This window comes from Oncorhynchus clarkii, chromosome 2 (assembly GCF_045791955.1).
Source record: "Oncorhynchus clarkii lewisi isolate Uvic-CL-2024 chromosome 2, UVic_Ocla_1.0, whole genome shotgun sequence".
In the NCBI taxonomy this organism is placed as follows: domain Eukaryota; kingdom Metazoa; phylum Chordata; class Actinopteri; order Salmoniformes; family Salmonidae; genus Oncorhynchus; species Oncorhynchus clarkii.
In genome coordinates, this window is record NC_092148.1 from 55,589,743 (window position 1) to 55,602,460 (window position 12,718).

Sequence of the window (12,718 nt, forward strand, 5' to 3'; positions counted from 1 at the left end):
CAAAGTAGCCACCCTTTTCCTTGATATCAGCTTTGCACACTCTTGGCTTTCTTTCAATCAGCTCCAGGTAGTCACCTGGAATGCATTTCAATTAACAGGCGTGCCTTGTTAAAAGTTAATTTGTGGAATTTCTTTCCTTCTTATTGCGTTTGAGCCAATCAGTTGTGTTGTGATAAGGTAGGGGTGGTATACAGAAGAGAGCCCCATTTGGTAAAAGACCAAGTCCATATTATGGCAAAAACAGGTCAAGTAAGCAACAGCAACGACAGTCCATCATTACTTTAAGACATGAAGGTCAGTCAATCAGAAAAATGAAGAACTTTGTTTCTTTAAGTGCAGCCGTAAAAACTATCAAGCGCTACGATGAATCTGGCTCTCATGAGGACTGCCACAGGAAAGGAAGACCCAGAGTTAACTCTGCTGCAGAGGATGAGTTCATTAGAGTTACCAGCCACAGAAATGGCAGCACAAATAAATGCTTCAGAGTTCAAGTAACAGACACATCTCAACATCAACTGTTCAGAGCAGACTGTGTGAATCAGGCCTTCATGGTTGAATTGCTGCAAGAAACCACTACTAAAGGACACCAATAAAAAGGAGATATTTGCTTGGGCCAAGAAACACGAGCAATGGACATTAGACCGGTTGAAATCTGTCCTTGGTCTGATGAGTCCAAATTTGAGATTTTTGGTACCAACCCCTGTGTCTTTGTGAGACGCAGAGTGTGGTTCCCACCGTGAAGCATGGAGGAGGAGGTGTGATGGTGTGGAGGTTTTTTGCTGGTGACACTGTCTGTGATTTTACTTATAATTCAAGGCACACTTAACCAGCATGGCTACCACAGCATTATGCAGTGATTTGCCATCCAATCTGGTTTGCGCTTAGTGGGACTATGTCCCAACACACTTTCAAGCTGTGTAAGGGCTATTTGACTAAAAAGGAGAGTGATGGAGTGCTGTTTCAGATGTCCTGGCCTCCACAATCACCCAACCTCAACCCAATTGAGATGGTTTGGGATGAGTCGGACCGCAGAGTGAAGGAAAAGCAGCCAACAAGTGCTCAGCATATGTGGGAACTCCTTCAAGACTGTTGGAAAAGCATTCCAGGTGAAGCTGGTTGAGAGAATGCCAAGAGTGTGCAAAGATGTCTTGGCAAAGGGTGGCTCCTTTGAAGAATCTAAAATATAATATTTCCAGCTGCTGCAGGGTTATTTTTCTGCTATACTAAACTGGTTCAAATCTAGATCCTACATCTGTAGACCTGGGGACTAGTGTCAGTGAACTCATGGACACACTTCAGGTTGTGAAACCACTGAATTGAACACTATCATGCTGGAGAGCAATCTAATATGTGGACTGATGCTCAACATTAGTATTTATTTCACATCTGGGGTGTGTCCAAGACGAGTTTCTCCTTGTGGAAACACGTGTGTTGTGTTTCCTAAATGTAACCGTATACAGGGGAAAGGACATGGGAGAGGGTGAAGGAACCTGATACACTGAGGAGGACTACAGCAGGACGACAGCCCTCCCTCCTCTTTAAGCCTTGCAACAGCATAGGTTGGGTTGTTTGTTGTTTGTGCTCTGCTGTAGAGGGTCAGAGACTCATCCTCTCACCCTCAGCTCAGCCTGATGTTCTTATCCTGGGTATCCTGATCCCTACTCAGAGCATCTCTCACTTCCTCTTTCGCTAATGAATCTTTCAAATACATTCAGCGTTTGCTTTAGCCTTCCTGGAGAGCTAGGTGGTTGGCTCTACACCTGTGAAATCGTGATTTGTCCAAATAAACATTGATGAAAAATCCAAGCTCCGGAATTACTGGTGACTGTTAGCTATCGGTGCCCATAGTATAATTAAGCAATAAGGCCCGAGGGGGTGTGGTATATGACCATAATACCACGGTTAATTGCTGGTCTTATGTACGACGCAACGCGGAGTGCCTGCATACAGCTATTAGCCATGGTATATTGGCCATATACCACAAACACCCAAGGTCCCTTATTGCTACTATAAACTGGTTACCAACGTAATTAGACCAGTAAATAGTACTTTTTTGTCATATACCACAGCTTTCAGCCAATCAGCATTCAGGGTTCGAACCACCCGGTTTATAAAGACAGTTATAAACTGGGTGGTTGAGCCCTGAATGCTGATTGTCTGAAAGCCGTGGTATATCGGATCGTATACAATGGGTATGACAGAAAAGTACTTTTTACTGGTCTAATTACTTTGGTAAACAGTTATAATAGCAATAAGGGACCTCGGTGTTTGTGGTATATGGCCAATATACCACGGCTAATAGCTGTATGCAGGCACTCCGCGTTGCATATCCTAGTTAGACACTTAGGATCAGATTGTCTGAAAGAGTCAGAGTTCGCTCTGTACAAAAACAACACGCGCACACATACTAGCACTAGCTATCTGATTGGTCCTATTTCCTTTAGCGGTCTAACACATTGTTCCTCAACTGCCTCTCATCCTGCCCCCACTTCTCTCAACTGTCCCCAGGGATCCATAGCCTGTCTACATTTTACTTATTTTTTTAAAACACGTTTGTCATTCAGCAGACGCTCTTCTTCAGAGCAACTTACAGTAAGTGCATTTATCTTTAGATAGCTAGGTGAGACAACTACATATCTCAGTCGTGGTAAGTACATTTTTCCTCAAAGAATAGAAAACATAACAAATCTCACAACAGAAACAAAAGGCCCAAGAGGTGGGGCAGCCCAAGAGGCAGGCGTCCATCTTGTTTCCCATAACTTCCGACGTATCAGACTCCATTACCACATGCTCCTGGAAACCACCATACCTCTTCCAAGTTACACCCAAAAACCTTTGAACAACAGTGTTCATGATTTGGCAAACAAATTTTTAAAAAATACACATTGACTTGAGTCTCCATATCTTTCTAATGTTGATATGACAAACAATATACAATTGTCTTGAGTCTCCATATATCTCTCAGCAAAACAGATGCATCATTGTCCGTTGTATTGTAAATACTGTATATTATTTTTTTTATGTACGTTCTCATCTGTGCAATCGCCTCTTTTCTCTCTAATTAGCGATCCGTTTTGGTCGGATGCCCCAGTCTGAGAAGCTGAAGCTGAAGGCAGAGATCCTGACAGGTGACAGGGAGGTGGAGGACCCCCAGCAGGCCGACCAGAAGACTTTGGCCAGGCACATTTATGAGGCCTACCTCAAGAACTTCAACATGAACAAGGCCAAAGCCCGCACCATCCTCACTGGCAAGACGAGCACTCCAGTAAGAGCAGTGTGTAGAATTGTGTGTGTGTGTGTGTGGGGGGAGGGGAGGGGGTGTTGGATTAAAAATTCAACTAACTCTCCAAAGGGAATCATTCAAAATGTGGAAATGCAATACTATTTTTTGCAACCCTGATGATACTGCATGTCTTCTGTGCAATCAGACGGGTCCAATATTATATTTTGAATTATTCCCTTTGGAGTGCGTGGGCTGCATTTTGATCCGGTTTGAATGGGATGCAATGTGAAAACCAAACAGTCCTTGTGTGTCAACATAACCTGTTGGCAACCACTACCCACTAGGAGCCAAAGAACCATGCAACGACAGAAATAACTCGATCAATGGCATTTAGAAGCCAACGTGTCTGGACAAGGACACATCTGCCTGAATACATGAAGAACAACTCTGTATGACCCTGACTTATAATGGACCATTATCAACAGTGTTGGAAGACCACTGCACCCCTCCCTCCCTCTCTTTCTTTCTTTCTTTAAAGATGGTCCCCTTAGATCTGTGGTCTCCATTCATTCTTTCATCACATAGGAGAATAAATGGGTGCGGTAAGGGTGAGGTTATCTGGTGAGTGGTTGAAATCCGTCTTCGGTGGGTGTAGGTGTGGCAGACGTCAGAGAGGAGGATCACGGGATTGTAAACCGTGAGTAGAAGAGGTGGATCAATGACACAGTAACACTGTATGGATAGACATCCCACTCAGCTTTAGCGTAGCCTTTAGCAATGCATTGTACGGTCTTCTGCACATTGCAGTGTCTTCTGACCTTGTTTTCTGTTGTTGATCAAGCTGCTCTTACCCAGCTGCCACCTTCAGCAATAATATTCTGGCCTGCATTGCCAGTCAGATGTTGGGAGCGTATCATATTGTGAGTTGAGTAAGCTGTGTGTCGTACGCAGCTCTCAGTTAGGAGCAAGTGCTGGATTGGCTCCTGTGGGAACGTTCACCACCGCAGCTCTGGTCGTGTACTTACAGCCTGACCAACACGATGACCCAGATACGTGTTGTTTAGCAGCCTCACACTCTAAAAAACAACATGTTGAAAACACCACATGAGAGTCAGTGATAACAGTTGAGTTTAAGTTCACAGTCCTCGTGTATTTTCTATTGGAGCTGGTGTCCTTGCAGTGCTTGCTTGAAGAAGCGCAGGCAGCCGTGTTTTTGTAAGACGTGGCTCTATCTAAGGGTACAGACCTGATAAGATGAGATTGTCCTGTTGTTTGTTTGGCCACAGTGTAGGACATCACAGCTAATCTAGACCCGGTTTGCCCTGTCCTCCAACAGACATATTCCAGGAGAAATAAGCTACTGTAACCTTCACAGTTACATAATGACAACCAAAATAAAAATGTAGGTTTTGAGACTGTGATGAACGGAGGTGTTCTATAAAGTTCTCTAGGATCAAGGACAGGACTTGGGACAGGACTTGGGTTATGTTACAATGAGGATTTACAACTGCTTGCGATAACGGCTGTCTTTTCTTTCTGTCAATAAATGTTTTATATAGGCTCACTATCGCTACATGTAGGCGGGACTGTTTGTGAAACATATCGTTCCTTCATTCTAGTAGTAGTAGTAATATTACAAATACCTACAGTTGAAGTCGGAAGTTTACATCCACTTAGGTTGGAGTCGTTAAAACTAGTTTTTTTTTCAACCACCTCACATATCTCTTGTTAACAAACTATAGTTTTGGCAAGTTGTTTAGGACATCCACTTTGTGCATGACACAAGTAATTTTTCCAACAATTGTTTACAGACAGATTATTTCACTTATAATTCACTGTATCACAATTCCAGTGGGTCAGAAGTGTACATACACCAAGTTGACTGTGCCTTTAAACAGCTTGGAAAATTCCAGAAAACGATGTCATGGCTTTAGACACTTCTGATAGGCTAATTGACATAATTTGAGTCAATTGGAGGTGTACTTGTGGATGTATTTCAAGACCTACCTTCAAACTCAGTGCCTTTTTGGTTAACATCATCGGAAAATGAAAAGAAATCAGCCAAGACCTCAATTGTTTTTGTAGACCTCCACAAGTATGGTTCATCCTTGGGAGCAATTTCCAAACGCCTGAAGGTACCACGTTCATCTGTACAAACAATAGTACGCAAGTATAAACAACATGGGACCACACAGCCGTCATACCGCTCAGGAAAGAGATGCGTTCTCTCTCCTAGAGATGAACGTACTTTGGTGCGAAAAGTGCAAATCAATCCCAGAACAACAGCAAAGGACCTTGTGAAGATGCTGGAGGAAACAGGTACAGACGTATCTATATCCACAGTAAAACGAGTCCTATATGGACATAACCTGAAAGGCCGCTCAGCAAGGAAGAAGCCACTGCTCCAAAATCACCATTAAAAAAAGCCAGACTACGGTTTGCAACTGCACATGGGGACAACGATCGTACTTTTTGGAGAACTGTCCTCTGGTCTGATGAAACAAAAATATAACTTTTTGGCCATAATGACCATTGTTATGTTTGGAGGAAAAAGGGGGATGCTTGCAAGCCGTAGAACACCATCCCAATCGTGAAGCATGGGGGTGGCAGCATCATGTTGTGGGGGTGCATTGCTGCTGGAGGGACTGGTGCACTTCACAAAATAGTTGGCATCATGAGGCAGAAAAATTATGTGGATATATTGAAGCAACATCTGAAGACGTCAGTCAGGAAGTTACAGCTTGGTCGCAAATGGGTCTTCCAAATGGACAATGACCTCAAGCAAACTTCCAAAGTTGTGGCAAAATGGCTTAAAGACAACAAAGTCAAGGTGGGCAGAACTGGAAAAGTGTGTGCGAGCAAGGAGGCCAAAAAACCTGACTCCGTTACACCAGCTCTGTCAGGAGGAATGGGCCAAAATTCACCCAATTTATTGTGGGAAGCTTGTGAAAGGCTACCTGAAACGTTTGACCCAAGTTAAAAATTTAAAGGCAATGCTACCAAATACTAATTGAGTATATGTAAACTTCTGACCACACTGGGAATGTGATGAAATAAATAAAAGCTGAAATAAATTATCCTCTCTACTATTATTCTGACACTTCACATTCTTAAAATAAAGTGGTGATCCTAACTGACGTAAGACAGGGAATTTTTACTAGGATTAAATGTCAGGAATTGTGAGAAACTGAGTTTAAATGTATTTGGCTAAGGTGTAAGTAAACTTCCGACTTCAACTGTCTCATCCACAGGGTCTAAGTAGGGGCTAGGGTTCCGTTTGAAATAGTTTCCTATCTACCGGCCTTCCTTCATACAGGGCTGTCATTACACATGGCTACAGACTATGTTTCCTCACCACCCTGTCTCCCTCCATGCCCCTGCAGCCTTTCGTCATCCATGACATGGAGACCCTCCAGCTGGCAGAGCAGACCCTGGTGGCTAAGATGGTGGGCACGGCCGGTGGCCATCTGCTTGAGAAGGAGGCTGAGGTCCGCATCTTCCACTGCTGCCAGTGCACCTCCGTAGAGACGGTCACAGAGCTAACCGAGTTCGCCAAGTCTGTCCCCGGCTTCTCCAGCCTGGACCTGAACGACCAGGTGACTCTGCTGAAGTACGGCGTGTATGAGGCACTGTTCGCCCTGCTGGCATCGTGTATGAACAAGGATGGCCTCCTGGTGGCCTACGGATCGGGCTTCATCACCAGGGAGTTCCTCAAGAGTCTGAGGAGGCCCTTCAGCGACATGATGGAGCCAAAGTTTCAGTTCGCCATGAAGTTCAACGGGCTGGAGCTGGATGACAGTGACCTGGCTCTGTTTGTGGCTGCCATCATCTGCTGTGGAGGTGAGAGAGAGAGAACGGGAGAGGCTGGGATCTGGGGTTAATGACCACTAATTGGTACACTAATTTGTTTTAGTGTTAATTACTATGCGTCTTCTTGATGGATTTGCTAGTCCCCTCAATGCCAATCATATTGTCTCTTCTTGGGTTGACATAATCCTTTCTCTAACTCTCCTCTCCTTTTTTCTCTCCTTCAGACCGCCCTGGCCTGGTGAACGTGACCCACATTGAGTGCATGCAGGAGAACATTGTTCAGGTGCTGCAGCTCCACCTGCTGGCCAACCACCCAGACGACACCTTCCTCTTCCCCAATCTGCTGCAGAAACTTGCCGACCTCCGTCAACTGGTCACCGAGCATGCACAGTTGGTCCAGGAGATCAAGAAGACAGAGGACACGTCACTCCACCCCCTGCTGCAGGAGATCTATAGGGACATGTACTGAGATATTGAGCCCAGGGAGAAGGGCTGGAGGCTGAGAACACACACCTCACCCTCCATTTTGGGGACATGTACTGAGCCTAGAAATGAGGTGGTCTGCCATTTTGGGGACGCAGGCATGAACAGTCTATCTGAACAGTCCCACGGTAATAGGGTTGAACCACTGAACCCCCAGATACAGGGTTGCTCGTGTTTCTCAGCAGCGAGAGTATTGGTGTTTATGAGGCCCAGACATCACAGGACAAGACAGAACTACAGGACACTATTCTGGGGCACCTGCAGCTGGGTCCACTACTCCTACATGGACCTATAGGGCCGTATTACGTGTGTGGAGGGGCAGTGTGGAGCTGAATTGAGTCTCCTGTCCTATCCTAGTGTTTATACTAATGCAGTTCCCAGCTAGAGAACATGTATCGGGCTGGAGTACACAGATCAAATAATACATTTCTGTTTTGGGTAAGTAAGATTCAGTCAGACTATAACCGCCAGAATCCCTGCTTAGGTACACGCTTAAAGGGGCCTGCACTGAGCCATACTCCGGCACTAGAGTGAAGAACAGCAGAACTTACTCTTCAGAACACCACTCCAGCGGTATGTTTATAACTATGCCTTTGTGTACCGAACGTGAGAGCGAGAGGAAAGAATGATAGTGATGCCCACCTACTTTGCAGTAAAGACACCCAAGTGACTTCAATGCCGACTACAGATTTTAGATGTGAGTGACTGTGTCTCACAGCAAGGCAGCTTTTTCAGTGATTGGCTGTGCTCCCCCAAGTGAAGTACAGATGTAGGTTCTTTATTTGAGATGGTTTTGCTACAGCAGGATAATACTTCTGCAGCAACAGGAAATGTGAATTATAATTCATGGACATTTTCTGTCGGGGTTGATACCTTTTCCGTTAGTGCCAATCAAGTCTGAAATGTAAAAGGAGAAATTGCAAACGCTAGAAACCTTTTACCCTACACGTTTGCATTTCCTGCTGTGCAGGAAAAATTCTTAGCGACTAAAAGAGTGATTTAAGATCCTACATCTGTCATGGGATTGCATGGTCAGTTTCCTAATGCATCATACTGTACCAGACTATTGTCCCTCAGATGCGGCTGTAGCGGCTCAAAATCCAACTCACAGGACAAGTAAATGTAACAGATTGCTTCATTCATTTTGGGAAAGCTCTCCTGTGCCTTATCAAATTCTTTCACCTGCTTAGGCGATAACAAATAATGTATTATCAATGGGATTCCTCTGAAAAAAAAACGATAACTATAATTTAGCCATTGATTTAACATGGTCACGTTCACTAATGTTATCATGGATGAGGCTAAAGAGTTTCATTAATTGCTCCCTCTTTGTCTCTGAATATTCTGTCCTGTGCTATTTTCGACAGACAGACAGACTCTTGGCCTCAACAGGCCTCCGTTGTTCCAACATCAGTTTACTCTTCAGTCATTCTACAGAGAATTATTACCCATGTGCTGTACAGGGATGGTTTTCACGTCCCTTACCATCCATCTCATTTTCCTCTCCTATCTAGACCAAACTCTAACAGGGAGGCTTTGGTGCGCATTATATTCATTTCATAAAACCAATGTGAAACTTAATGAACTTTACTGATTTTTTTCAGTACTTTCACAAACAAAGGCAAACAAACTACCATGTCAATAGTGTTTCCCCCACCCTTCAGAACATGGCTCTATCAGGACATTTTGTTTGGAAGTAGTTTTCTTCATAACAGACATTCAGAAAAGACCACTGTCAGAGATTCACTATGTAAATGCACCCACAATGCAACACTAAAGCACAAGTATGCTTCCGAGATGTGATATGAGTCTATGTGGTATACTGTACCTCCGTAATTATGCCTTTTTGAGAAAGAAAAAAAAACACATATTTGGCACTCCATCTTGTTTTGCGTTCTGGTATTAAAGGTCTAATCCGACGTTAAACTACATTAAAACCTTAACACATGCAGGTTTACCACATTTTAAGCAATTTTAAGCAATACCAGAAAGCCTGTTCTTTTACTCTCTCACTCATATTACCCCCATTACACATATCTGACTTACTCTCTTACTCTATCATCTCTCTCTCTCTCTCTCTCTCTAGCTCTCTCTCTCTCTCTCTCTCTTACTCTCTCTTCTCTCCCTTTCTTGCTCTCTCTCTGTCACAGTGCCTCGTTTGGCTTGGTCCTCTTTCTTGCCCCATAGATTAAGGGCCCGATTCGATCTGTAGCGTGGAAGATGTACGTTGCAGCTCAGATGACATTTAAAGTTCATTTCCGATAGAGCCGACAAATGCAGCGTTTAGTGTGAATGCAATCTCTGCAAACGCGGTAACATTGCCTTTAAATGTTAGATCTTCCGAGCCCTTAGGTTCAGGGAATTATGCTACACAACGATAATACTTTCTTTTGGATTGATGACAGATGACCATTGTTGCGCTCTCTTTTTCTTACAAAATAGAATAGCAAACATTTCAACTCTGACTGGTATAATATGGAATGTCAACTAACCCACCTCTCTCCGTGATTTGAAATATTAATGGATGACAACTTACACCTGAATGTAAGAATCTAGTAGAGATGACACACTAAAACTGCTTCATCAAACCAGCCATCGATCCCTCACAGAGCTAATGGGAATGCTGCAAAAGCATAATGAAATAATCATTCACGTGTGCATGTTTGTCTGACGGGAGTACGTTCTTAAGTGCATTTTCTGTGAGGGAATGTTTTTTTGTTCTTTGCTTACCGTACCAAATTCTCATCTGAATCCATAATCAATGATTTGGTTTCATGTAATGGACCTAGATTCACTCGCTGCACCACATTGTATAAATGCTTTGTACATAGATTCAGTGATTATGTGATTGCTTTCCCCAACTATAACTGGAGGTTTACAAGATATGAACTAATATTGGATATGTTTTGTATTCCTCTTTGTCTGGTAAATACTTTTCAATGTTTTCAATTGTACAGAAATGCAGGTATGTTTTTTGCTTAAAAGCCAAATCCACACCAAAAAATATTTTGGTATTTATTTCATTAGTCCACTGTTAATACAGTCCCAAAATGTATTGCATGTCAGCAGTCAAGTTTTTAAAATATAGGATTGTGTTTCGCATCATATGATGCATTTTGTATCATTCTGATGATGTGGCAAGTGACACTTTGCTTCTTGGAAGTCCGATATCTTGGAAATTTGACTGCCGACATGGACTAATGAAAAAAATACCACAATATCGATTTGGGGGGATTTTTTCTTTTAAGCCCTACCTAATTTGACCATGTTATAATTGAGTTGGATCTTATTTTTATACTAAAGCTAAAGCATATCTGTGAGTAGATCGGAAATTGTTCTGTTGAAGAGTGCAATGTAAATAGAGTAACTAAGAGTAACTAAGTAACTGGTGATATAACCATAGATTTGATTCCCAATGGGGACATTCCTTTTGTTAATTCCCACACTATAGAGGGAGAGTTAACATGTTATGTACAGTGTGTGCTGTGCTTAGCTGTAGGGATACTAAAAGCACTCATAGCTAATATCAAGACTTGACCGCGAAACCTGCTATGGGTTATTGGCACTACTTTTTCACTAGACAACGTGATCTGGATATAATCTTTGTCTTGAACAGACAGAAGTAAATCATTAGCGTTAAGACTGGTAATAATACAGTACTTACAAGTCTCCTTCTACGTTGTCATCTCAGGTTGAAGATTAAATAGTAGAGGAGATGTTTAGGGCGTAGTTTCACGATTCACAACATAAATGCTCCATAATTGCCTCTCCGTGTACTTCAAGCCAAGCGGTTTTGTCGTTTTTGTGGCCCTATTATATCCCTTCTCTGTATTGATAAATATATACGACATTATGCACTCAGAACTTGTCCACTTAGACACAATGCACAGCGACTTCACAACAGTCAAATGCAGTTGAAGAAAAATGCAGTAATAAGATGCAGTATATTGTTTATTAACACGCTCCCATTGTATCAAGCTTTTTGCCCGCTTCCTGTCTCCTCCTCGCTCACTGCTATGTTCTAACTTAACCATAATCATGCCATATGTTAGAGGACTGAATCTCGAGCTGCCTGTAGTGGTAGTTCTATAGTATGTATGCCTCGGGAATGTCAGGCCTCCATAGAATGCAACGATGCTTTAATCCACTGCCACCTGGATCTAGATTCTAGAATCACCAGGTGAACTGAACACATTAGGGATTAAACACAACCCGTGCCTTAACCCATGACATACAACATTAGACACAAAACAGTATAGCCCTAAAGATGCACACAGTTCTGTGTCACCAAGGTGCTGGTATGGATATGACACTACACAGTACAGAGATACACAAAGAGAGGATATGACATAGTGACAGAATTTTGGAAGGTATCAGAATTGTGATAGGCAGACGGATTATTGTTGAATCTGTGGAACACAATGACTGTTTGGAATCACGATCTTCCAAATGAGAGAGATCTCTGTCTTGCAATAGTGAAAATACAAACAAGGTAATATAATGGTTCAAATACTAGAGATTTCTGCTACCCTTAGTGACGTATATTATTTTGTGTTGAATTGTCAAGCAACTTTTGACAAGTATCAGGGAAAATGTTGTCTTCCTTAGGTTGTCGTAGTTTAGGACATAGTGGGGGACTCTTCTTCTTGTTGAGTATATAGGGCACTGCCATACAGCACACAAATAATAATAGCAATAATAATAACAAATAAATAAAACTATATAGAAATGACGAGGGCATCAGATATAGGAAATACCATTTTGATTCTGTATTCATTTACTAAATGTCACGGAGTTGATGCAGTGTTTTTATGGCTAGTGTCATGCACAGATACCGGAGATGCTCTTTAGAGGTTTATGTGTACTGTGGCTTTGTATCAATACTGTAAATGTTTGACAAATGTACTGTATATCTTAGTCATTTAAACAATAAACAAGTTGACTATGAATGGACTTTAAAATAAAATGATTTTAAAATCCAACATTATTGTCCATCTATTTTTTATGTGAATAATAACGTTGTATTGATGGTGAGAGCTGAATATATGAAAGAAACAGGCGATTCTAGGATTTTTGTTGATGGGGTGGCCAATGGGGCACCGAGAACCAGTCATGTATTATTATTTTTTTTATCCCAGCCCCCGTTCCCGCAGGAGGCCTTTTGGTAGGCCGTCATTGTAAATAAGAATTTGTTCTTAACTG

At 42.5% G+C, this 12,718-nt stretch overlaps 1 protein-coding gene across 6 annotated transcripts in view; it reads left to right on the forward strand.

Moving 5' to 3' along the window:
• Positions 1-12,498, forward strand: part of LOC139370153 (peroxisome proliferator-activated receptor alpha-like) — a 63,046-nt gene extending 50,548 nt beyond the window's left edge. For 4 of the 6 annotated variants that reach the window (XM_071109489.1, XM_071109482.1, XM_071109501.1 and 1 more), the window contains exons 5-7: positions 3,066-3,265; positions 6,607-7,063; positions 7,258-12,498. In XM_071109489.1, the coding sequence (XP_070965590.1) occupies positions 3,066-3,265; positions 6,607-7,063; positions 7,258-7,502 (902 nt within the window). In that variant the 3' untranslated portion in view covers positions 7,503-12,498. The remainder of the gene's footprint in view (positions 1-3,065; positions 3,266-6,606; positions 7,064-7,257) is intronic. The other 2 variants (XR_011627115.1, XR_011627114.1) reach the window with 1 other exon arrangement.
• The last annotated feature ends 220 nt before the right edge of the window (positions 12,499-12,718 follow it).